Source organism: Salmo salar, chromosome ssa11, assembly GCF_905237065.1.
Source record: "Salmo salar chromosome ssa11, Ssal_v3.1, whole genome shotgun sequence".
Classification (NCBI taxonomy): domain Eukaryota; kingdom Metazoa; phylum Chordata; class Actinopteri; order Salmoniformes; family Salmonidae; genus Salmo; species Salmo salar.
Genome location: NC_059452.1, coordinates 12,134,892 through 12,162,398, shown reverse-complemented (window position 1 = coordinate 12,162,398; position 27,507 = coordinate 12,134,892). Strand labels below are relative to the sequence as shown.

Genomic DNA, 27,507 nt, shown 5'->3' with positions numbered 1-27,507 from the left:
TTGTGATTAATATATTTTAATGACAAAAGAAGTCACATTAAAGAGGATTTGCCTTTGACATTTAAATGACAGGTGTCAAATATTACATATTTAATATCAAGTCACCAATAATGAAACAAAAGATAAAATAATATGCACTTAAATTAAGATGGTACACAAGCATTATAAATACAAATGTACAAGGCCTTCTCCCAAAGCCCTAAGCATGATACAAAATATATTGAACATTATGTTCCAATGGCATCTAGACTTAAATAAACAGTGTTTACTAGCAGTACAAGCCAATAACGTTATAGAAGCCAGTTACAATGCTTGGATGGCCCTCCATACTTCAACACATTTATGCCCTTTTTTAATTATCAATGTTTTGCATTTGTTACTGACAGCTTTCTTGTTTGACAAGGTGATGAATCCTATACCTATACCATATCATCTAATATATATAATATAAAATTTGATTAAAAGATAAATATTCAGATGTCCTACCCACTCCAATTCCATAATCTACTCTCTAAAGATAAAAGTTGGTTCCAACATTTCCTCTTGAGCAGAACAGTTGCCTGCTTCTCCATGTTCCCCAACATCTCCATTTTCCCAAGGCTTCGACCAATCCGACAGGGAGTTCTTTGGGTCAGAGTTCATACCCTGTTAGACACACTGTGGTGGTCCATGGGTCTCTCCACAGTAACAATCTTAGGTTTCACATGTCAATCCCTCACAGCAACTATCTGGTCTGTCTATAGGATCAGTCTTTGGCCCAGGATCTTTCGGTTGATCTCGGCCAATGCCACCGAAAACACAAATGCTTTCTCATCTGAGAGGTTGGCATAGATATCAACTTCTTTCTCAATTTTTTCTGGTAAAAGAAAACACAAACAAAAATGAATTAACAACATACCTGGTTAATAGAGAAAAACCATTGACAAACATACATCATTTGCATGTGACAACAATAACCTTGTGCAATATATTAACATAATTTCTGTCTTCAACAGAGGATGAACATGCATAATGTTATTTCTCCTCATAGATCAGCCGCTAAAGCACAGGCAAAGTCAGGGACACCATGATTAATTCATGAGTGAGAGAAGAGAGCAACCCTCTCTGTAAATCATTCATCCAAACACAAATCCCCCAGCTCTGTCCCAATACTGCACTAATCACCAGCCTTAACTCCTGTGACTGGAAAATACTGAAACATGACTAAAAGTGTCAGCACAAAACAATGAATAATAAAGCTTAGAAAGTATCTTGGAAACGCTTAATATCTTATAACTGCACCATGTCATTGAGTGTCACTGATAGAGGCTTTTTATTCTTGTATTACCTTTCTCCTCCTCCTGCTTCTTCAGCCCAACTGTCTTTGGCCTGCCCCGCCCTCTCCGGATCTGATCCGATTGGCTGTTAGAGCGGCATCGCCTTCTGTTCTCCATGTCATTGGTTGATGGAGAGTTGATCTTCTCTCTGCGAATTCTTTCAGTTCTCCTCCTCTTTGCATCCAACTTGTCTGAAAAGACCAGAAAAATAAGTTTTTACAATTGTATTAGCCCTAAAAATATGCAATATGGAAATGGAATATGAATGTATAATAAGATATGGCCTTCAAATATGTCACAGTGTCAAATGCATCATACATCCTAAGGACAAATTGTCTTATGCCAATGACTCCTGTTGAAATGTATGGGAAGGGCATATGGTATCAAACATCTTAGCCTCAAATTTTTCTCTTCCCAACCCCCCTCCTCCAACACACCAACAATACTGCCTTAAAATAACAACAGAATAACTCCTGTGATTCCATTCCATATCTAGCATCCTAGGTGTGCTGTTGCCTCAAAACCACTTTAAGTCATTGAATCAGTGGAGTGATCTTATTACCAGAGCAGGAAGTAGGCCTATATTTCACTGGGAGTTTCTGTCTAGTGGCTTTTTAAAAAACCTTCCACTACAGAATCTTTAATTACCACAATTGCTGCTTCCTCAGTGGTGTAGGTAGTGAGTGTGCACTTGGGAGTATTTAGGTTTAAAAATAAGCACGGATTGAAAGCGGCAGATAAAATTGTGATACAAATAGACAAATATTTGGTGCCCATAAGGGTAACGCTTTATAACTGTGTAGCAACCCACTACTAACAATATTGTATTAACATATCATTGCATAGTTTTTTAGTAACTCTGTAATAATTGCATAGCAATAGTGTTGCTATTAAATTCAATAGAGTGTTTCAAAGTCTGGACAAGGCCTGAAAATATATTTTCTACATCAACCACGTTTCAGCTGTGAGAATACACACAACTTCAGAATATCCCAGAAATTCTAGCCTTAGAAACAGCTTGCCCAAACAGGAACACACTTCCTCTTCAGACTGACAATATTTTCATAAAATTGTAACATAATCAACAGTCTGACAAAGCTATTGCATTCCATACTATAACATAAACATCATACCTTTTCCAACGCTAAATTTTCATAGTCAAGAACAGCTGATATTTAAAAAAAGGCCATCGAAAAATAACACGGTCTTATATAAATATGTTCCACTAATGAATCCTGAGTGAGCAAAAAACTCTCTGCACTTTTATCCAGAAAAAAAGGTTCTCAGTGCAACCTTAGTCTTCATATTCAACAATAATCATGTTTTATTAGTGTCTGTTTCAAAGTTACAAAAAAAAGTACTAAAATTACACAGAGGAGAGGAAAATGATTAACTATTTAAGGAGAGGTGGAAACCAAAACCCATCATTAAAAATCACAGAGCTGAAATTCAAGACACCTTCCTCTTCAAATGGACTGCCTTCAAGATACTTATTAACTACAATACCTCAAAGTTCATTCGGTATCACGTGAAACTAATGATGTTGTATCATAAATCGAGAGAAGATGTGAGTAATTCAACTCCCTAAACTGTCTAATTCTAAGTGTATAATAAAACCAAAGTGCTCACAAAGGCATGTTGTGTTTAACATTCCATTCATAACTTCAGGCACTGTGTTAGCCTATACAGATGATTTCACCCCTACCCAGATTTTTATTTTTTAAGTGCGAGCCTACATTTAGCATTCCACTCACTCCATCTTTAAAAATCAAAAACAGCAGCATTGTATTGATTCACGTTTGGTTCTCATTCTCTAAGGATGAAAAAAACATGGCATAAATGTGTTTATTATCAGGTAATAAAGTAGTACTAAGCTATTTAAGGCTATGGGCAGTAGCACATTGATGACATGCACACTGACTATGCTATTTACTTCTGTGCCCTCTATCTATCTAATCCTCACACTTTCCATATTTGACAGGATCAAAGCAGCATGAGCTGGCATTCCATGGGTTATATAACAATTCTGTATTCTACTTTATTTTCCTGATCACCTTTTGGAAATGGTTTAATCAAATCCTGTTAGATATCTGTATTCTGAAAATGTAAAATGTCATGAAAGACAACATGATCTAACTCTACCGCTAAATGTAAGATCTAACTTTTCACAGAGAGCGGTACAGGCCGGCTTATGCTACTGCAGAAGCCTACAAGAGAGAACTGAAGGGAACAAGCTTTTCAGTCAGGAATTAAATATCCCATCCCCCCACTTCTTGCAGTAGGCTACTCACTCAAGCAAATAGCGATTTAAGCCAGCCACCACTGCACCACTCAAAAATTATACTCTGATCCAACTGAGAACTGGGGGGTGGCAAATCAATAATGACCAAGATGAATACAATTCATTACAAAACGGACAATTCAATAATGACCAAGATGAATACAATTCATTAGCTGAGTTTAGTCATGTATTAATACAATTACATTCTGGTTACTTTATTCCCAATCTCATGTGAATGTATTATAATAATAAGCAAAAATACCTAGGTTAATAAACATTGTAACACTGAGTGTGTGAAGAGAACATCAAAGAAACTATTTTTAGGCTCCTGAATTATGTGAATTTACCTATTGCTGGTGGTGATCTCTCATTCAGTTTGGCATTTAGAAGCTTTCGACTAATGAATACATAGCCACAGGGACAAGACTTGCAAGCAACTGGGATCTAAAAAAGAAACAGGATCAAACATGGTTAATATCAAATATTCCTCAAAATTGTAGCAACTGTGTTTTGATGAAGTCCTTTATTAAGCATAGGCTACATTGCTGAAGCTATATAAACTTGTTTAGTATTTTTTGTTTGTTATAGTTAAACAAGGGCGTAGCCAGTGTTAACCTCCATCATAACTATACTGCCCAAACATTTTGAGATATTAGAAGACTGTCCTTTGTAATTCATGAAAAAGTCCTTGGCGCAATCTTGCTGAAACTCGCATCACATATTTTGGACACGTGCCGACAACAGCGGTGACATTAAAACATTCTAATGAATAAAGCGTTTTCAAATTGAATGTAGACTGGTAGCCTACATTTCGTCAACACGTTAGTTGTGAAAATAAGTCAATTAATCAATGCAGTTTACAGAAATAACATCAAGAAACGATCTAAATGCTAGATCCAAATGTCGCCATTTGGTATAAAATACGATGTATTTGTGTAATATGTTAATTTGACAATATATGAAATATCAGCAATGCAGCTACATGTAACGACATTTCAACGTACGGTATTGTTCTAAGGCTAGAGTCTATGATTGGCAAAGTCAGATCAGGATGATAAACCAGTTTCAGTCAGGTTACAGTATTACAGTGTATCAAAAATAAGGAAACGTCTAGCTACATTTGGCGAGCGATAACATTCCGACTCGTTAATCGAATCAACGTGTCGTTGTCAGCAATTACTAGCTGCATTTGATGTACATTGTAACATAGTGTTTGAGATCTAATGCATATACTAATTTAAATGATTAGCCTGATTATTTGCATTAGATTATACTATGTTGATCCAGATCTGAATTCATAGGCTACCATAAGGGACTTCAGCAGCCCACAGTGGCTTTAAATCCCATGCTTGTGAGGAAAAACAACATGATCACTAAGTCAAAATATACCAAAATGAACAATATCTATACATTTTCTCACCTGTTGGTCGCACTCAGGACATGATTTGGTAGCCATTTTTACTTTCTTAACTTTATTTACCGACATATTCTGTTTCCTTATCCGATGACTCCTTTGAAAAAAGCCTACTTCAACGCCGTAAAACTTATTTCTGCAATACATGAAGTGCAGCTGATCTTGCTCAGACGGACATAAATGATACAAAAGCAATGACCATGCGCACTGAGGTCAATGAGAGAGAGACTTCATTATGCTTTTCCTTTACTATGACATGGGGCATGCGCGCAACTCAGCCTAAAAAAACAGTAGGCTACATACAGTAGACTATAAAATGTTCAGCATAATGCTTGCATTTTTATCCTCTCTACTGAGCATGCGTTACTCTCTCACAGAGTCGGAAAACAGTGCTCAGTTGGAACCAACGATTTATACATACACTAGTGACTAGATGACCAGAAGGAGGAGCTGTGTTGAAGCCACCATGCCTCCATTTTGGCAATCACCCACCGTTGTACAAATATTTTGGGAGCTATAGAAATGCATTAATTAATGCCTACATTCGTTTTTGCCACATTTATACTATTACAGACACCTTAATTAATGCATACTTTTAAATTATATTATGTGAGCTAAGCATAAAAAAATGAGCAAATATACTTAAAAAAATTCCTTAAATAATTAGATAATTTAGATTACTAATGTTACTGTCCCCAGTACAACAACAAAAATACTTCAGTACATGTAATTTTGTCCTTGAAACATTTACAATCATTCCTATGGAGGGCTGCTCCTGCTGGGGAGTACCAATATGGCCAACCTGTGGCTTCCATGCCTCTCAACATCCATTACATAGCATTTGCGATCCAGGGTTTATATACATCATTGGTTGGAACATTCGTGGACTATTTGTTAAACCATATTTAATTACATAAATCAAATGACTATAGCCATCTGAAATTAAATTACTGTGAATGCTAGGCCTACTTTTATTTGATTAGGGCACATATGAACACATATTGTATTCTATCAACCACATTTGTTTTCAGTGGCTTATGATTTTATTGATACAATAGACATCCAATGTTTAACAAAATGTTGTACTTATTGTGGTAGGCCTACATTGCATGTATTGTGTGTCAGTCCATGCTATTATGATCTATGTGCCTGTATGATGTACATTAAAGATACATGGCAATATAAAAAAAATGTGTCTGAAAAGCAAAGAAGCTTAATGGTACACATGGCTACCATCCCCCATACAAGGCACCACAGGCTGCCAGCAAGTTTTCTCTGTATTACGATCAGTGAGATACAGCGGTAATAATGGTGACTAAGACAAAACATGTCTCTGATTTGAAGTCATTTCAACTGAAGTATCACAGTGTACAGTGATGATGAGTTATGGTGTACAAGGTGTACAATTCCCGCATTAATATTGCTTGGAAACAAATGTAAGCTTCCTGTAGCTCAACAGTTTTTTGTGCGACCAAGCTAAGTAGGCATGCCAAAATCTGTCTCCTATATCATTTTCTTCACTTTCCATTTCCTCTTCATCGTCTTCCGATATTGCAGGAAGCACTTATAGGAAATAGAGGAAATAAATTATAGTAAATAAATAAAAATGCAACTTTACATAGACTTTGAAATAGTCATAGAAATAGTAATTGGATCCACTACTGCCTGAGAGAGAGAATTTCTCCTCTCTTGTTTGACAGTTTTTTAGTTGTTGTCAGATTAGAATTTGTACTCACATCTCTGACACACATTCCACAAATTTCCTCACTCTCACTTCCTTCATGCTGCAATGGGCAGGCTCTTGTGCTCCCCCCCTCCCCAACAGCTATTTATGCCTCATCAGCCCCTGCCTAATAAATATTCATGACGAGAAAGGTAAAGAAACAGCTGTCATTTTGTAGAGGATGAGGGCTGCAGTAGATAGGGGGGAGTGGTTTTAGAAATAAGCATCAACCTGTGCGTCTTGCGACGGCGATACAGAGATGACCAGTTTACATAAGAGTATAAAGTGCAGTATAGAGTGCAATGATGTGTCCTATAAGGAGCATTGGTGGCAAATCTGATGGCCGAATGGTAAAGAACATCTAGCCGCTCGAGAGCAACCTTACCTGCCAATCTATATGGGTAGGATGGTCATCTGAATCAGGGTTAGTTTGGCAGCTGGGGTGAAAGGGGAGCGATTACGATAGAGGAAACCAAGTCTAGATTTACATTTAGCCTGCAGCTTTGATATGTGCTAAGAGAAGGACAGTGTACCGTCTAGCCATACTCCCAAGTACTTGTATGAGGTGACTACCTCAAGCTCTGAACCCTCAGACGTAGTAATCACACCTGTGGGGAGAGGGGCATTCTTCTTACCAAACCACATGACCTCTGTTTTGGAGGTGTTCAGAACAAGGTTAAGGGCAGAGAAAGCTTGTTGGACACTAAGAAAGCTTTGTTGTAGAGCGTTTAACACACAATCTGGGGAGGGGCCAGCTGAGTAAAAGACTATCATCTGCATATAAATGGATGAGAGAGCTTCCTACTGCCTGAACTATGTTGCTGATGTAAATTGAGAAGAGTGTGGGGACTAGGATTGAGCCTTGGGGTACACCCTTGGTGACAGGCAGTGGCTGAGACAACAGACGTTCTGACTTTATATACTGCACTCTTTGAGAGAGGTAGTTAGTAAACCAGGCCAAAGACCCCTCAGAGACACCAATACTCCTTAGCCGGCCCACAAGAATGGAATAGTCTATCGTATCAAAAGCTTTGACCAAGTCAAAAAAATAGCAGCACAACATTGCTTAGAATCAAGGTCAATGGTGACATCATTGGGGATGTTTAAGATTGCAGTGACACATCCATAACCTGAGTGAAAACCAGATTGCATACCATAGAGAATACGATAGTGTAACGGTCGTGGTAGTGGATGGACCAAGGCGTAGCAGGTTGAGTGCTCAAATTAACTTTATTAGAACACTTATAAACAAAACAAGAAAAACGACCGGCCGACAAACAGTCTTGCAGGCAACACACAGCTATGCAAAGAACAACCTCTCACAAATCCCATGACAAACGCATTCCTATTTATAGGACCTTCAATCAGAGGCAACGATAGACAGCTGCCTCCAATTGAAGGCCCCAACCCCAATTACCTAAACATAGAAATAGAAATGACTAGACAGAACATAGAAATACACTAACATAGAACAATGACAAAAACCCCGGAAACATAAACCAAACACCCCTCTACATACACACACACCCCGAACCATATAAAACAAATACCCCTTGCCACGTCCTGACCAAACTATAATAACAAATAACCCCTTTACTGGTCAGGACGTGACAGATAGACATCAAGAAAGCCAGTCAGTTGATTATTGACAAGTTTTTCCAACACTTTTGATAAACAGGGCAAAATAGAAATCGTCCTATAACAGTTAGGATCTGCTTGAACTCTCCCTTTAAATAAAGGACGAACCGTGGCTGGCTTCCAAGCAATGGGAACCTCTCCAGAGAGGAAAGACAGGTTGAAAAGGTCAGAGATAGGCTTGGCGATGATAGGGTCAGCAACCTTAAAGAAGAAAGGGTCTAAACCATCTGGCCCATATGTTTTTTGGGGGGTCAAGTTTAAGGAACTCATTTAGCACCTCGGACTCAGTGACCGCCTGCAGGGAGGATTATTAATAATGGATTAATAAATAGTTTATTCATCATTTATTAATCATTACTCCCGTTTTTGTAAATGTTAGTAACCTAACACATTTAAAAACAACTGCCATTTATACTTTATATGTTCAATATATTTCCTTTAACATCCTGTGTTGTATGCTTATTCTTTTCCCATTGATATGTTCTTGGCTATTTTGAGACCTTAAGGTGCTTCAGGTACTGCTGGAATGTCTACCAATGGCATGTCCATCTTCTCTTGAGAAATGCCACTGGTCACTCAAAACAATTATAAAGTATTTATTAAGTATAAATAGCTCACACTTTACATGAGGCCACGCAAAATGGCTAATCCATTATTCATGCTTTATTATGTTGAGTTATTATAAAGTGCTACCCTAAAGGCACTGGCAGATTTACCATTAGCAAGAAGAGGCAAATGCCTCAGACCTCACATTATTAAGGGGCCTCATGAGCTTGGCATAATAATAGTAAAACAAATATTTAAATAATTTCGGCCTTCCCATCTGCGGTGGAAGGTGGCAGAGCTACAGCGCTGTTTGTCAGAACAGATGACATCCTGAAAATCGTCCTTCTCACAAAAACATCTCTAGCGTCTGAATAGTTCGGGCTACACACCTCTATGGGAACATGAGACTCTCACAAACACGATATTGTTCTCTGCTCTGCTCTACAACCCCCACAAGTGTCGGGACTCGGTTTCAACCAATTGCGAATTGAAGGAAAGTTGGCGGGTGCACAGTGCACTGTTCGGATGCAGGAATTATTTTGAGTGAACGTGCGAAAGTAACCTACTTTTTGAAGTGACATGAATGTGTTCATGGCACATTAAAAAGGTGATACATGTTTACAGTTAAATTACATGTCTTTACTATGAAACCCATAAAAAATGATTGTGCATGCACACATAGGAGGAGCAGGGGTGGGGCCTCAGATTAGCCTCTGCCTGGGGGCCTCCAAATCACTAAGTCCACCCCTGCCTAAAGGTTTATATAACTGAGCAGCATACAGTCTTTAAGGTATTTGAAATTCTTAAAGTTTTATAATGTTGTCTGACAATATGCCTAGTTGATGTTTCCTGGATTTGAGTTCAGTATACTCAACACGTTATAAATGTTGTTAGTGTTGATGTCTCACCAGAGTGAACCACTCATGAGTAAAAGTTCAGAGTAAAATCTTTCAATCTGATCCAGCCCCGAGTAACCACTGAGGACAGCAATCTGGCACTGAGAACCAACATGTCTGACTGATCAATGGGCCTCCATGCATAGCAAGGGAAACTGTAGTCACTAAAGGTGGTCGACGCCTACAATTGTGTAGGCAACGGCACGCACATTTACATAGAAAAAAGCCTAAACATCCCTTGTCTGTCACGAATGTTGAATAAAATCATATTTGAACATACTCTGCCAATTGTCTGTGGCGTTGGTGCTTCAGCTGGTTGAAATTTAAGACAGAACATTCATAGGAAAGTATTATTAAACCGACTTCAAAACACAGGTCTATGTGTGTGGAAATCAAGATGTGTTTGCTCATGACCGAAGGCATGTCCACAAGACGGCAGTATCCAACCATATGTTTACATGGTTTTGCTCATATGCCAGGTGATAGAAATTTCAACTTTTAGTACCGGCACTCTAAAAAGTTTGGTAAACAAATCTTTCCTGTGGATATTTTGTCACAAATTTCAAACAGCTGAAGAACCAACCGCACTAACAACCAGTAGATTAAGTTCAAATGTCATTTTACTTAGCATTCTGGTTTGTAAGGAAAATGTCCACAATTTTAGTGCTTTGTTCGAGACTGTATAACAACAATCATACGCAAAGTAGGGATTCATGAGGAATGTAGAACTCTTTAACCTTTTCTGCAGTGTATCTGAAAATTTGACAGTATTATTAGACAATATTATAATGACTGTCTAACATGTATCCTTATTTTGAGAATTGTATTTCCTTTATTTGAAGAAATTCATTCAGATGCAAAATTACCTTTATTTGAGGCACTCTTTTATTTCACATTATTTGCTTGTGCATTTTTCAGCCAAAGCCATTCTGTTTTTTACTTTGCCCTGAATCCCCATACCGGCAACTGGATTTGATTGAATATGGCCCGAGGTTATTATGACAGTAAGTACACAGTGTAACCATGTATCCAATAGATGGCACTATCTGCTTTTTGTCCAATCAGCTAACCTCCCATCCCATGTGCTGAGTGTCCTTTGGTTGGATTGAGTAGCCAAGTGAATGAGTGGGGTACGTTTTATTTTAGAAAGAAGTGTGTATGGTCAGAATCAAACAAAACATTAATTATTTGAATAACATTTGGCAATGTATCAAACAAACCCAGGGGATCAAAATACATGTCTAACACTTAGAAATACTTTAGCTTAATTTTATTTAGTGTTCTTGGTACAATTGGCAACAATGGAATGGTCCCAAAAGTGCAAACTCCAAATAAAAAACAAACCCAACTCAAATACTTTTTGACATATATTCACATTTTGACATGACCCAGACTTGGTATCATATTGACAGGCAGTCCTCACTTTTGATTAGAGCAATTCATTTAACGTCAGGGTTGCAGTGGCTGTCCAGTCCTAGCACTCCAGTATTGAATGTGTGGGCAATGGCAATTCAACCTAACCGGGGAAAATTCAAACTTTCTGAACGTGGCAGACAGAAATGTAACCCGTTTGGGTGATATTACTCTAACAATTGAAATACACGTCTTAAAAAATGGAAGGCAGTCAGGAGGAGGCAAGATCAGGTGGGGCCATTCTAGCCAATGAGAGGGAAGATACATGTCCGAAGAACAGCGTTTGTTTTTGCCAGGATGTCACGTGTCCTACTTATTAACAACCTAACAATTACGAAACAAATGTTAGATGAAATAAGCCTCACATAGCAATTAAGCAATTCCATTTTTTGTAGACCAAATTCGACACGCTCTCTTTGACCTTTATACTAAAACTCCTCGCTTGGTGAGCGGAAAATACGAAACATCGCCCCCTGCTGGAGAAGACAGATTTCGTGCCCAGTTATCCCCCTCATATTGCCGTTCTTCATGTTCAGCTGGCATTCATTTCCCTCGTCGTGGTTCTAACTACCCTGCTGAAATCATGCATCGACTTCAACACTTGGCAAATAGATCATTGATTGCTGGTGTTTTTGACCAGTCTCCAGCCCTTGTGCGGACAAAGGCTCGGGAGACCGCATGTTTAGTACAGTCCTTACGACTCAAAACACAAGGACCCGTTGAACAGTATGGCCTGAAGAGATTCAGTACAGCTGAGGCAACCGTGATTTTGAGAGAGAACGGCAAGATGCGAGAAAAGACTCTGACCATGGACACCCTCAATCCGCAGGTGAAAGCGGTGGAGTACGCTGTGAGAGGACCCATTGTCACGAAGGCTGGGGACATCGAGAGAGGCTTGCAGCAGGTGAAAACACATTGCCCACCATTCTAACTACATAGCGAAGGGAAAACAAATAAATGGGTGAGCTTGCTAGCTCATGCGAACCAGCGTTTACCGGCAACTAGCTATTTACGTAGCCGTAACGTTGGCACATTCTCCTCAGCAAACAAGCTAGCTAGCTAAGTCATGGATATGTGCTCTTATGCTTTATAGGATCAACTAAATGAGTGTATGACAGTTGGGGAAATGGAGAAGTAACGTTAGCTGGCTAGCTAGTTTATCTCGAAGGACAGGTGTAGCGTCTTCGCTCAGTGCTGATACAATGTTGCATCATTCTCCTCCAGTCGCGACGTATCCATCCCTTTGTAACGTCAGGTGTGTGCTAAGGAGCCAATCCTGTCTCGTGATTTGCTCAACCATGGCGGTCCCTCGTGGACGTGGCAGTGATGAGTTTTGACAGGGGGACCAACAGTCAGTGAATTTCAAAATCTACCGTCTGGGATTTGTCTTTGTTTGATTCTGGCAACGGTCGGTCCTCTACAAGTCTGAATGTTGAATAAAATTACATTTGACGTTACTCTTCCCGTTGTCTGCGTGGTTGGTCCATTTGCGGGTAGGACTTTCAGACTATCCACAGGAAAGAATTAACAACTTTTCATTGCACTGGTAGTGCGTTCAGATAACTCACATGATGTACATACTTGCATGCGTATTTGCCAAACATGTAGAGTGCGCATGTTTACATGGTTTTACGCCTGCTTCAGGTGATATCATTCTGAACTCCACTCAGTGCTTTGAAAAGTTGGTCTAATAATACTTTCCTGTGGATGTATTGGCTGAAATTCCTACTTGCAAAAGAACCAACCACGCAGACAACCAGTAGGGTAAACATATTTCATTATATTCAACATTTCGACCTGAGAGGACCATTTCCAGAATCAAACACTCAACAACAACAAAAAGCTCTGACAAGGCCTTGAGGCTTATACATAAAGCTTAATAAAGAACAATGATACTAGCAAGAGCAGTGGGCGCGGCTTCTATTTTCTCGTGTTATTCAATTGTTACCATGAACCTGCAACAAATATAGCTCAACTGTGCAAGTGCTTTAAAAAAAAAAAATCCAAATCAAACACTGAAGAATCCCAGAAGGCACCATCTGATTCCCAGGCAATGATGAGCTTAGCTAGTGAAAGCTCAACCAAAGATACTGGTAACTTACCCTTCAATCAGTGGCTCAACTGCTATTCATGTACACATTGTGCTGTTTAGCGATGCCTTTATATTAATATCAGGGAAGAACTTGTGATCCAGACTGTTGTGTGGGGAAGTCTAGGCAAGTTTACTTTCATGACGGAGATGAGCTACAGCACAGAGATCCTTGTATTTACTTGTAGTTCTATGAACTACAAGGTCAATGGACTGGAATTCATTCATTCAGACTAATGCTGTGACTGACCTATAGCCCACACTCCACTTGAACGAAGGTCAGTCTTCAAATATCTATTCACACTACTCTTCTTTCACTTTAGTTTTACACTCACTTGTTTTTCTGTCATGTTGGATAAGTTGATTGATGTGTGCCTCGGGCACTGGCAGTTCAACTAATAATAGCCCTGAAACAGGTGCCTTCCTTGGGGTCGGTAGGAGCACGTGATCCTCGTACCACCCTCACAGATACAAGACCACAATAGGGTTGGTCGCTTTGTCATGTCCCCTGCATACTCTTGTCAACAATATGATTTAGATATTGGGCCACCACAAGGACATTAAAATGAAATGGTAGGCCTACAGCACTTGGGTTAGGATAATACATCATGTAATGGATGGTGTCAATCAATGATATACATATACCCCAGTATGCATAATCATGCAATGTATTTGCTCTTTGACCCCAACCTTGACGGGAGTAATTATTTGATCGCATCACTTGCTGGAACAACTCATCTAATATACTCGTCTGTCTTGTAGGCCTAAATCTGCCTCAATAGTTACACTGATGGAAAGAATAGCCTACTTAGATCTGTTCTACACTGAACAAAAATGTAAAGTGCCGGTCCTATGTTTCATGAGCGGAAATAATGAACCCAGAAATGTTCAATTGGCATCAAAAGCTTATTTCTCTCAAATTGTGTGCACAAATTTGTTTACATCCCTGTTAGTGAGCATTTTATCCATTGTCAAGATAATCCATCCACCTGACAAGAAGCTGATTAAACAGCATGACCATTACACAGGTGCACCCTGTGCTGGGTACAATAAGGCCATTCTAAAAATGTGCAGTTTTGTCACACAACACAATGCCACAGATGTCTCAAGTTTTGAGGGAGCATGCATTTGGCATGCTGACTGCAGGAATGTCCACCAGAGCTGTTGCCAGAGAATTGAATGTTTATTTTTCTACCATAAGCTGCCTCCGCCTAGTGGTTAGAGCGTTGGGCCAGTAACCGAAAGGTTGCTAGATCGAATCCCTGAGCTGTCAAGGTAAAAATCTCTCGTTCTGCCCCTGAGCAAGGCAGTTAACCTACTGTTCCCCAGGCGCCGAAGACCTGGATGTCGATTAAGGCAGCCCCCCACACCTCTCTGATTCAGAGGGGTTAAATGCGGGAGACACATTTCAGTTGTACAACTGACTTTCCAACGTAATTTTAGAGAATTTGTCAGTACGTCAAACCAGTCTCAACCGCATACCACGTGTAACCATGCCAGCCCAGGACCTCCACATCGGGCTTTTTAACCTTTAGGATCGTCTGAGACCTGCCACGGGTCTGATTGGCTGGGCCTGGCTCCCCAGTGTGTCGGCCTGGCTCCCAAGTGGGTGGGCTGCGCTCTTGCCCAGTCATGTGAAATCCATAGATTAGGGCCTAATGAATTTATTTCAATTTTCTGATTTCCTTATATGAACTGTAACTCAGCAAAATCTTTGAAATTGTTGCATTTTATATTTTTGTTCAGTATAGTTCTTCATATGTGCAGTGATATTTACAAAATTCAAATTTTCTCTCAACATGTATCTAAATGTACCTTTTTTCCCTCCAGGGTCAGAAACATCCCTTCACTGAGGTCATCAAAGCCAACATTGGAGATTCACATGCCATGGGGCAGAAGCCAATCACCTTTCTCCGTCAGGTGAGGGGCAGGGATGTGTCAGGAAAAGTGTGGTCTTGCGAAGTCATATTTATATCACCTGTCCTACCACCGTAACCACAACAAGGTGAAATAGACTTCAAATAGTATTCTGGCAGGACGGCTATCTGTTTATTCCCAGTTACTAAATCAGTCATCCTTGGCTGGGAATCAGTTTGGCTGATGAGGCTGCATATCTACACATCGTTTGTTTAGGCTACTATTTGCACTCTGAAACATGAGAGGAACGTCCTCGGCTCATGGAGAGGTTGGAAATGGGATCACCTTTATTAATACTTAATAATACAGTCATCTCTTAACAGCAGCACAAAATGTGTTATCTATCTCTATCTGGTATTTTAGGAGAAATGCCTCTTAAAAACGACTTACTGTTGTATTCCACCCAGCAAATTTGTATTGGATTGGCTAACTGGGCATGGGCAGAGTGTGGGGTGTTCTGTTGGTCTCTCCTAGTGAAAGTGCACATTCCAGAGATGGGGGAAAAATTATGTCCAGTCTTGTGTTCCGCATTGTTCTAACAATCACCTAGGGCTGGGTGATATTGAATTCATTTGAATTTGTTTTTGCGTAATCTTCCAAATGCCTATATCTCAATAATCTATTTATTTTCATTTTTTTAATGAGCGTTAATGTCTGCTTATTCTCATGTTGTCTTTTTGGTCTCGTCTCATTTGCTCCTTCTGTGCTGTGTGCAATGACTTGTAAGCTGTGCACCTTCCAATATACACACACACCAAGCCCCTTCCCCTGCCACTCACAACAACAAAGATGAGCGATCACTCCTTCTTCTCTGACGAGCGGATTCAACTCGCTATTTGCATTTGAGGTTTGGTCCAACAGAATTGGTCAAATACATTTTTATTTGTCACATGCGCCGAATATAACCTTACCGTGAAATTCTTACTTGGGAGCCCTTTCCCAACAATGCAGAGTTTTTTTCTTTTTTAAACGTTTTTTTTCTCCTGCTGGTTCACATGGGTGGGATGCTTATATAATGCTATTTACATAATACGTCAAATAAATTGGCATATTAAATTGTGAAGGTGTCTTGTGTCTTGATGGGGTTGAAGTTAACATGAACACCTCCTGTCTGTATGTTCAGGTGGTGGCTCTCTGCTCATTCCCAGAGCTGTTGAGCAGCCCTAGTTTCCCAGAGGATGCCAAACAACGTGCCCGTCGCATCCTACAGGGCTGCGGGGGACAGAGCTTGGGTGTGTACTGTATGCCTGTCCGAGTGCACTGCACTCACATTCCTGTGTTGGAATATAGCCTAATAATATAGCTTTAAATGCTGACCAAGTAGGAGCTTTGGCCTTCTGTGTACTGTTGATGGGTTCAGAATTGTCTCACTGACAAATAACAGGATGCTAGGTTAAGCTCTAATGATGCTGTGGCCTGAGAAATGCAGAACTTAGCAGTGTTTTGGTTACAACAATATGCTTTTGAAACATTATTTCTGTGACATACCTTTGCTGCAAGATATGGCTAATAGTTTATTTAAAACTGCATTGTACGGTGGAGCTAGAAAGTGTATGCAAGTTGGAAGTTATCTAAGCTCTCATTTATTTCCTGAAACAGAACATGAAAACACAATCCAGAGTTGATAGCATATTGTGTGTGTTTCAACTCCAGGGTCGTACAGTGCCAGCCAGGGAGTGGACTGTATTCGGCAGGACGTTGCTGTCTACATAGAGCAACGGGATAAGGGTGTGCCTGCCGACTGGGACAATATTTACCTTACCACCGGAGCTAGTGATGGCATCGTGGTAAGTCTTTAGTTCTCAATAATCCTCTTACAAACAAGAGAGAGTTGGTTGGTATTTGTTTAGTCTGAGCTTTCACTGAAAGTTCATTGGATTTATTAGGTATTAGGTATTTTCATGTTTTTGACAGTGAGTTATTTCTCTTATAACCAATATCGTTTTAATTCTGGATGCTTTCCTACTAGTTGTTGTTGTGAAACAATATTCTCATCTGACCGTAGAGCATCTTGAAAATGCTGGTGTCGGGCCAGGGCCGGTCCAGGAGTGGTGTGATGATCCCCATCCCTCAGTACCCCCTGTACTCTGCAGCCATCTCTGAGTTGGAGGCCGTTCAGATCAATTACTACCTGGACGAGGACAACTGCTGGGCCCTGGATATCAACGAGCTCCACAGAGCCTACCAGGCTGCCAAGGAGCACTGTCACCCCAGAGTCATCTGCATCATCAATCCAGGCAACCCTACTGGTGGGTCTCACCAGCCAGAACAATGAGATTAGGCTCCTTATGTAATGTGGCTGTCCAGTGTTCAACACATCTAATACCAGTATCCACCACATCTAATACCAGTATCCACCACATCTAATACCAGTATCCACCACATCTAATACCAGTATCCACCACATCTAATACCAGTATCCACCACATCTAATACCAGTATCCACCACATCTAATACCAGTATCACACACATCTAATACCAGTATCACACACATCTAATACCAGTATCCACCACATCTAATACCAGTATCCACCACATCCAAGACCAGTATCCACCACATCCAAGACCAGTATCCACCACATCCAAGACCAGTATCCACCACATCCAAGACCAGTATCCACCACATCCAAGACCAGTATCCACCACATCCAAGACCAGTATCCAACATATCCAAGCATGAGCATCTCACGTCTATATGTTGCAAATGTTTCCCATGTCCCATAAGGCAGTAAGCATGATGATTATCTTTTAAGAGGTAGCTATGTTGATACTGTACAACCATTGAAAAAAGCAACTAGGCCAAGGGTCATGATGTCATGTTGTGTAAGATATTATATGTGGAACCCCCTCTACTCTCATGTAGGGTAGCTGATGGGTGTTTATAGCTTGCATAGGAAACAGGATCTGTCTTCACCAGCTGACATTAGGGTAAAGGAATCTGACTCCCTCTTAAATAGCTGTAACTTAACTCGGTAAAGCTGTAACTTAATAGTCTGCCGGACACCTAAGTCTTCCTGACTTCAGAGTCTGGAAAGGCTCCATGATGTTGTAGGCAAGATGTGTTGTTATTGAAGGAGGCTGTGTTTTTTTTTCTTACTGATTGGTTCTCCCCTTTCTCACTCAAACAGTCACATTTAACAGCCACACAATTAAAGCCCAAGCCAACTTCTGTGTGAATACTGTACTAACAACGGCCTCCTGTCCACACCAGTGTGTCACAGTTCTCCCTCGCTGTGTACCACGTGAATCGTGTCCGCCAGGCTAGTAACCGTCCGTGAGGCAATACTGTGGTCCTCTGGTTTCCAGCTGCCTCCATCATACAGTACATTCTGTCTTTTGTAATCATGGTGTCCCCTGAACAGATGGAAGGCCCATGTAGGGTTGCTCATGTTCTCAATTTCAGCACCTGTGGTGACCGCTCTCCCTCTCCCCTTCTCTCCTTTCTTTCTCTCTGGCAATATTCAGGTCAAGTGCAGAGTAGGAAGTGCATCGAGGAAGTCCTCCACTTTGCCTACGAGGAGAATCTGTTCGTTATGTCCGATGAGGTAATTATTTGCTACCATAGTGTATTGAACTGAACGGGCACTGACTATTTCTCCACTTTTCCAGTCCTATGAGAAGTATCAATTCTCCATTGATGTAATCCTCCTATGTGTGTGTCCAGGTGTATCAGGACAACGTGTACTCCCCAGACCTTCAGTTCCACTCCTTTAAAAAGGTGCTCTACGAGATGGGCCCAGAGTACTTCAACACGGTCGAGCTGGCCTCATTTCACTCCACCTCCAAAGGATACTCAGGAGAGTGAGTATTCACATCCACGTGCCCCTCGCACAGGGTCACTATTTCCCTCAAAGTACCCTTAAAACACCACACGCTGTCTGTGCTCACTCTGAATTCTCTGTCTGATCCTCATAAGTAGTCAATGACGTACAGTGGGGGGAAAAGGTATTTGATCCCCTGCTGATTTTGTACGTTTGCCCACTGACAAAGAAATGATCAGTCTATAATTTTAATGGTAGGTTTATTTGAACAGTGAGAGACAGAATAACAACAAATATATATCGAGAAAAACACATGTCAAAAATGTTATAAATTGATTTGCATTTTAATGAGGGAAATAAGTATACTGCTCCAAAAAATAAAGGGAACACTAAAATAACACATCCTAGATCTGAATGAATGAAATAATCTTATTAAATACTTTTTTCTTTACATAGTTGAATGTGCTGACAACAAAATCACACAAAAAGAATCAATGGAAATCCAATTTATCAACCCATGGAGGTCTGGATTTGGAGTCACACACAAAATTAAAGTGGAAAACCACACTACAGGCTGATCCAACTTTGATGTAATGTCCTTAAAACAAGTCAAAATGAGGCTCAGTAGTGTGTGTGGCCTCCACGTGCCTGTATGACCTCCCTACAACGCCTGGGCATGCTACTGATGAGGTGGCGGATGGTCTCCTGAGGGATCTCCTCCCAGACCTGGACTGAAGCATCCGCCAACTCCTGGACAGTCTGTGGTGCAACGTGGCATTGGTGGATGGAGCAAGACATGATGTCCCAGATGTGCTCAATTGGATTCAGGTTTGGGGAACGGGCGGGCCAGTCCATAGCATCAATGCCTTCCTCTTGCAGGAACTGCTGACACACTCCAGCCACATGAGGTCTAGCATTGTCTTGCATTAGGAGGAACCCAGGGCCAACCGCACCAGCATATGGTCTCACAAGGGGTCTGAGGATCTCATCTCGGTACCTAATGGCAGTCAGGCTACCTCTGGCGAGCACATGGAGGGCTGTGCGGCCCCCCAAAGAAATGCCACCCCACACCATGACTGACCCACCGCCAAACCGGTCATGCTGGAGGATGTTGCAGGCAGCAGAACGTTCTCCACGGCGTCTCCAGACTCTGTCACGTCTGCCACGTGCTCAGTGTGAACCTGCTTCATCTGTGAAGAGCACAGGGCGCCATTGGCGAATTTGCCAATCTTGGTGTTCTCTGGCAAATGCCAAACGTCCTGCACGGTGTTGGGCTGTAAGCACAACCCCCACCTGTGGACGTCGGGCCCTCATACCACCCTCATGGAGTCTGTTTCTGACCGTTTGAGCAGACACATGCACATTTGTGGCCTGCTGGAGGTCATTTTGCGGGGCTCTGGCAGTGCTCCTCCTGCTCCTCCTTGCACAAAGGCCCTCCTACGGCCTCCTCCACGTCTCCTGGTGTACTGGCCTGTCTCCTGGTAGCGCCTCCATGCTCTGGACACTACGCTGACAGACACAGCAAACCTTCTTGCCACAGCATCGCATTGATGTGCCATCCAGGATGAGCTGCACTACCTGAGCCACTTGTGTGGGTTGTAGACTCCGTCTCATGCTACCACTAGAGTGAAAGCACTGCCAGCATTCAAAATTCACCAAAACATCAGCCAGGAAGCATAAGAACTGAGAAGTGGTCTGTGGTCACCACCTGCCGAACCACTCCTTTATTGGGGGTGTCTTGCTAATTGCCTATAATTTCCACCTTTTGTCTATTCCATTTGCACAACAGCATGTGACATTTATTGTCAATCAGTGTTGCTTCCTAAGTGGACAGTTTGATTTCACAGAAGTGTGATTGACTTGGAGTTACATTGTGTTGTTTAAGTGTTCCCTTTATTTTTTTGAGCAGTGTATTTGACCCCCTCTCAATCAGAAAGATTTCTGGCTCCCAGGTGTCTTTTATACAGGTAACGAGCTGAGATTAGGAGCACACTCTTAAAGGGTGTGCTCCTAACCGCAGCTTGTTACCTGTATAAAAGACACCTGTCCACAGAAGCAATCAATCAATCAGATTCCAAACTCTCCACCATGGCCAAGACCAAAGAGCTCTCCAAGGATGTCAGGGACAAGATTGTAGACCTACACAAGGCTGGAATGGGCTACAAGACCATCGCCAAGCAGCTTGGTGAGAAGGTGACAACATTTGGTGCGATTATTCGCAAATGGAAGAAACACAAAAGAACTGTCAATCTCCCTCGGCCTGGGGCTCCATGCAAGATCTCACCTCGTGGAGTTGCAATGAGCATGAGAACGGTGAGGAATCAGACCAGAACTACACGGGAGGATTTTGTCAATGATCTCAAGGCAGCTGGGACCATAGTCACCAAGAAAACAATTGGTAACACACTACGCCGTGAAGGACTGAAATCCTGCAGCGCCCGTACGGTCCCCCTGCTCAAGAATGCATATACATGCCCGTATGAAGTTTGCCAATGAACATCTGAATGATTCAGAGGACAACTGGGTGAAAGTGTTGTGGTCAGATGAGACCAAAATGGAGCTCTTTGGCATCAACTCAACTCGCCGTGTTTGGAGGAGGAGGAATGCTGCCTATGACCCCAAGAACACCATCTCCACCGTCAAACATAGAGGTGGAAACATTATGCTTTGGGGGTGTTTTTCTGCTAAGGGGACAGGACAACTTCACCTCATCATTTGACGGGGCCATGTACTGTCAAATCTTGGGTGAGAACCTCCTTCCCTCAGCCAGGGCATTGAAAATGGGTCGTGGATGGGTATTCCAGCATGACAATGACCCAAAACACACGGCCAAGGCAACAAAGGAGTGGCTCAAGAAGAAGGACATTAAGGTCCTGGAGTGGCCTAGCCAGTCTCCAGACCTTAATCCCATAGAAAATCTGTGGAGGGAGCTGAAGGTTCGAGTTGCCAAACGTCAGCCTCGAAACCTTAATGACTTGGAGAAGATCTGCAAAGAGGAGTGGGACAAAATCCCTCCTGAGATGTGTGCAAACTTGGTGGCCAACTACAAGAAACGTCTGACCTCTGTGATAGCCAACAAGGGTTTTGCCACCAAGTACTAAGTCATGTTTTGTAGAGGGGTCAAATACTTATTTCCCTCATTAAAATGCTAATCAATTTTATAACATTTTTGACATGCGTTTTTCTGGATTTTTTGTTGTTGTTATTCTGTCTCTCACTGTTCATATAAACCTACCATTAAAATGATAGACTGATAATTTCTTTGTAAGTGGGCAAACGTACAAAATCAGCAGGGGATCAAATACTTTTTTCCCCCACTGTACATTACCCTTTCCTATGTATCCATAACAGGCTGTCCAGCTCTTATAGCCCCTTAGTCTCATGTATTTGATCTACAAGAACACTATAAAATGTTAGCCTTTGCGTTAGTACGCCGTGTTGCCTTAGCGCGACAGATCCGCGCTCTGCTTTAGCCAACTCCTCTGATTTGTGTTGACATGCTTGTGTAAACATCAGACGGGTTGGCTAAAATCACAACGCGGACTACCAGGCCCACAGAGAAACGACGCCCTTGGAATGCAGACTGACTGGCTCATCATATTGTCCTTGCAATGGTTTAGATGTAGGATAAAGTCCCGTTTGGTTCTATTGCGTGTGACTGTGTACCCAACACTAACGCTCCCCTCTCCTCTGTCCTCCTCCCCTGCAGATGTGGGTTCAGAGGGGGATATATGGAGGTTCTCAACCTCGACCTGGAGGTCAAGGCCCAGCTGGTGAAGCTGCTCTCTGTGAGGCTGTGTCCCCCTGTCTCTGGACAGGCTGCCATGGATGTCATCGTCAACCCTCCTCTGCCACATGAACCCTCCTACCTCCAGTTCCACAAGGTCTGTCACTCAATGTTCTGGGGGGGGGGGGCAGGCAATGCTCTAGGGTTAATTTGTTAGTGTTCAGTTTCGATTGTCATCCAAGACCCATGTCTGACCTCTGTTGTGTGTGCTTGTTGTCTTTCAGGAGAAGAGCACTGTGCTTGGAGCTCTGGCTGAGAAGGCCCAGATGACTGAACAGACCCTCAACACGGTGCCTGGGATCAAATGTAACCCGGTGCAGGGAGCCATGTACGCCTTCCCACGCATCTTCATCCCCCCACGAGCTGTGGAGGAGGCTAAGGTCTGTTCACCTAACACCCATCTAGATACCTGCTGAAATGTCATTCCTTTCTACTCCCATTAGTGAATTTGTCACTTCTCAACTCACTCATTAAACTTGCATGGCGTAGGTACTGTGCAGCCGACCACAAATTGGCATTGGTATATAATTGTGTGCCTCCACACCCGAAAGTAGAAAAATAGGTTTGTAAACGGTGTCTCTCTTCTGCAGTCCCTGGGAATGTCTCCTGACATGATGTACTGTCTGAGACTACTTGAGGAGACTGGCATCTGCCTCGTTCCGGGCAGTGGCTTCGGCCAGAGGGAAGGGACCTATCACTTCAGGTAACTGTTCAACTAGCAGAAACATTGCTGACCGTCGTACATTTACAGAGACATAAGAATTTAGAGGAGCCTTTCAGGAAGATTGTCTGTGACGACAGTGTTTTGTTTGTCCTGATTCACCAGTTGGATTCAAATCAGATTGTGCCAGTAGCTAGTGAGTTACATTGAAGCATTGTAACCTAACCATTACAGTGCCACGTCTACCAGGCTCAAATTGGTCAGGCAGTGACATCTCGCTTGCATAAGTAAACTAAAAAGATTTCCTGTCTGTCTTTTGCCCGCTAAGGAATCTCTCATGGACAGATTTACGCGTAACAACATTCGTGAGATTTTTACTTCTGCGTAACCGAGATTACCTGCTAAATTGTTTTTACATATGATTTCCTCCTAGAATGACCATTCTGCCCACGACAGAGAAGCTGAAGGTGCTCCTGGAGAAGCTCCGGGATTTCCACATCAAGTTTCTGAAGGAGTACGCGTCATTGGAGGAACCAAAGAGATGAGAGTCCAGAGGATGACACACGGGACTCACTAGAACAGTTCAGATAGTCCCAGTTTGAGAATGTTTAACACGCGTAACAAAAACAGGGTTTACGGAGGTATCGACTAACGCTAATCTAAAGTAAAAAAGTAACCCTTTTTTTACTCTACTAGTGTAACCTATGATTGCTTGAAGTTTTATCTGATTTTAGGAACAGTACTTGTGTTTTAGAGACATTGTGCCTTTGTCAGACGAGGTAAAAGTGTGGGGAGAAACGATGCCGTCTGTACAGAGATGTTAAAGGGGCAATCTGCAGTTGCCACTAACATTTTAGGACTTGTAAATGAAATTGTAAATCGATGTACCCATTGATTCTTGAAGAATACAACTTGGGCATGCCTCATCAGCTGTCGTACCCGATCAGAACCCAAAATATAAGCTTTGTAAATGTAAACAAACACTATAAAGCCTTAACCTCTCTGGGGTATGTGGGACACACTATTCAACAGCCAGTGAAATAGCAGGGCGGCAAATTCAAAACAACAAAAATCTCATAATTCAAATTTCTCAAACATACAACTATTATGTCCCATTTTAAAGATACACTTCTCGTTAATCCAACCACATTGTCCGATTTCAAAAAGGCTTTACGGCGAAAGCATAACATTAGATTATGTTAGGACAGCGCCAAGACAAGAAAAACCACAGCCATTTTCCAAGCAAGGAGAGGCGTCACAAAAACCAGAAATACAGCTAAAATGAATCACTAACCTTTGATGATCATCAGATGGCACTCATAGGACTTCATGTTACACAATACATGTAGTTTTGCTCGATAAAGTTCATATTTATATCCAAAAACCCCATTTTACATTGGCGTGTAATGTTCAGAAATGTTTTGCCTCCCAAAACTTCCGGTGAATGAGCACATCAATTTACAGAAATACTCATCATAAACGTTGATAAAATATTCAACAGTTATTCAAAGAATTATAGATACACTTCTCCTTAATGCAACCGCTGTGTCAGATTTCAAAAAAGCTTTATGGCGAAAGCAAATTTTGCAATAATCTGAGTACAGCGCTCAGATATCAAAACAAGCCATACAGATACCCGCCATTTTGTAGTCAACAGAAATGACAAAAATTACATTATAAATATTCACTTACCTTTGATGATCTTCATTGGAATGCACTCCCAGGAATCCCAGTTCCAGAATAAATGTTTGTTTTGTTCGATAAAGTCCATAATTTATGTCCAAATACCTCCTTTTTGTTCACGCGTTTAGTCCACTACTCCAAATGCAGGAAGCGCGCGCAAAATGTCACGACGAAAAGTCAAAAAAAGTTCCATTTACGTTCGTAGAAACATGTCAAACGATGTATAGCATCAATATTTAGGATGTTTTTATCATAAATCTTCAGTAATATTCCAACCGGACAATTCCAATGTCTTCAAAAAAGAAAAGGAACACAGCTAACTCTCATGTGAGTGTGCGCCACTAAGCTAATGTCATTTTCTCAGTCGTCTACTTCCAGGAGCTCTTATTCTCTCCCTATTCACAGTAGAAGCATTAAACAATGTTCTAAAGACTGTTAACATCTAGTGGAAGCCTTAGGAAGTGCAAAATGAACCCTAAGTCACTGTATACTGTAAAGGCAATCACTTGAAAAACTACAAACCTCAAAGTTCCACACTTTCTGGTTGGATTTTTCTCAGATTCTTGCCTGCCATATGAGTTCTGTTATACTCACAGACGACATTCAAACAGTTTTAGAAACTTCAGAGTGTTTTCTATCCAAATATACTAATAATATGCATATCCTACCTTCTGAGCCTGAGTAGCAGGCAGTTTACTACGGGCATGCCTTTCATCCGGACGTCAAAATACTGCCCCCTACCCGAGAGAAGTTAACATGGTTAAAACTGTAATGTTGATATCATGGATGAATAGTCCTTGCATCCATAGCTCTGGCTATGAATTTGTTTACAATTCTCCAATCCCATCCCTCAGATTTTTATTGAAACTGGCAGTGAGGATGTTTTATTGCTACTACTGCTGATTGCCCCTTTAACACTAAAGCAATGTACTTTGTGATGTACTCAAAGGTGCTCTATTATAGAGGACGCACTGGGAAATGGGACACAATGTTCTGATGACATTTTCTCTAGCACTCCATTTACTTATTTTTGTGCCCGGTAAGTTATTTACACTGTTTTGTATTTTCTATCTGTCTTGAGGCTTTTCTGTCTCCTTAAGAGGCATTTTGTGTGAGAGATCTACACAATGGGGCACTGTAAGTGCAAATATTATCTTAGAACCAGCTGTACCTTTTTCAATGTGCCAAATGGAACTGGGGAACAGAGGTTGTTTATGTAGGTCATGGACTCCGGGACAATGAGTGCTGCTACATCAGCTCTTTCTGGTCCAAAAAATAGCGGGGAGGGATTCTCTTAAACATTTCTAACATAACATCCTATCAGTCCAAGACATACAACTTTGAGCCTGCATAGCTTCCTGTTGGGCACATGTTTACCCATACAGTACCTGTCTAGCATGACACTGATCTGAGGTGTCTGTTGCACTTGGATAGGTTTTTTTTTGGAGGGTGAATGTCTGTACTCTCGGGTGCCTAGTTACAGTATTATGTACCTGTTATGGAAGGAAATGCAATTGTTTTGTGTGCTACTGTTCAATTAGTTAAGGTCAAACCAAGGGAAATGTAGGTTCTGGTAATTATGTATATCGGCCTTGTCCCCATATTAGGCTATTTATTGCATAGATTGTTTACGCTTTTTACTGACAGTGGCTTTACGGCTATCATTCACATTTGCATCAACTGAGAACGAGAAAGGGAGTACGTTTACATCTCAGCTGGTGGGTTGAATGCACTTTGTTTTTGTTTGTAAAATGTTTGTGGGATCCTTCTGCCCGTATCTACCTTTCTGCAAACTGAAACACTTTACAATTTCCTTTTTTAGGTGGGAGATGACCCACAAGGCAGTCTAAAATCTTCAGTTAAACCAATGAATTCAGGCTACTTTTATTCTCTGACACCATATCATCTCATTTCTATTTTTTGTATGCAGTTTAATGCTGAATGAAGTGGTCAAGCAGTGACGTAACCTCGGCAGCCATTCAATGTATGAAACTCTTGACTGACCTCAAAACATGAATTGTTTTTAACCATTTGACTGCAATGAGGTGCCTTCATGGCGACAAGCTGTAATTTACATTGAGTGGCTTTTGAGAATGTCAGCAAATTATTTTTTTTATGAATGAAATGTTTTAAAAATGCACATTTTCTGCAAAATGTTAGTTTTCATTTGTTTGCCTGGTTTGTATTCATCATTCTTCATGAGCTGAAAGTTAACTGGAAAAGGTTTTGGGTTCAACATCAATGTGCTAATAAATATTAACATACAGTTGAAGTCGGAAGTTTACATACAGCTTAGCCAAATACATTTAAACTCAGTTTTTCACAATTCCTGACATTTAATCCTAGTAAAAATTCCCTGTTTTAGGTCAGTTAGGATCACC

At 41.3% G+C, this 27,507-nt stretch overlaps 2 protein-coding genes across 2 annotated transcripts; one reads left to right on the top strand and one right to left on the bottom strand.

The window, feature by feature from the left end:
- On the bottom strand, positions 1-5,386 carry cssa11h16orf87 (chromosome ssa11 C16orf87 homolog). The gene is made up of 4 exons (XM_014126511.2): positions 5,018-5,386; positions 3,945-4,041; positions 1,328-1,507; positions 1-856 (listed from the first exon to the last, which is right to left on the bottom strand). The coding sequence occupies exons 1-4, from the start codon at positions 5,156-5,158 to the stop codon at positions 738-740; spliced, it is 537 nt and encodes a 178-aa protein (XP_013981986.1). The 5' UTR covers positions 5,159-5,386; the 3' UTR covers positions 1-737.
- Positions 5,387-11,604: 6,218 nt separating this feature from the next.
- gpt2 (glutamic pyruvate transaminase (alanine aminotransferase) 2) lies at positions 11,605-24,551 on the top strand. Its single transcript, XM_014126510.2, has 11 exons — positions 11,605-12,131; positions 15,147-15,236; positions 16,357-16,465; positions 16,887-17,020; positions 17,239-17,482; positions 18,700-18,779; positions 18,899-19,035; positions 22,705-22,879; positions 23,007-23,162; positions 23,373-23,485; positions 23,877-24,551. Exons 1-11 carry the CDS (start codon positions 11,811-11,813, stop codon positions 23,986-23,988), a joined length of 1,671 nt encoding a protein of 556 aa, XP_013981985.2. The 5' UTR covers positions 11,605-11,810; the 3' UTR covers positions 23,989-24,551.
- Positions 24,552-27,507: the final 2,956 nt, after the last annotated feature.

Bases quoted from the DNA above. Each gene is read 5' to 3' on its own strand.
- cssa11h16orf87 (XM_014126511.2), bottom strand. From the start codon at position 5,158: ATGTATTGCAGAAATAAGTTTTACGGCGTTGAAGTAGGCTTTTTTCAA. The intron at 1,508-3,944 runs GTAAATTCACAT...TGGTCTTTTCAG, and splicing joins GAGATCACCACCAGCAATAG to ACAAGTTGGATGCAAAGAGG. The intron at 857-1,327 runs GTAATACAAGAA...TTCTTTTACCAG, and splicing joins GAAGCAGGAGGAGGAGAAAG to AAAAAATTGAGAAAGAAGTT.
- gpt2 (XM_014126510.2), top strand. From the start codon at position 11,811: ATGCATCGACTTCAACACTTGGCAAATAGATCATTGATTGCTGGTGTT. The intron at 12,132-15,146 runs GTGAAAACACAT...TTTTCCCTCCAG, and splicing joins TCGAGAGAGGCTTGCAGCAG to GGTCAGAAACATCCCTTCAC. The intron at 17,021-17,238 runs GTAAGTCTTTAG...ATCTGACCGTAG, and splicing joins GAGCTAGTGATGGCATCGTG to AGCATCTTGAAAATGCTGGT.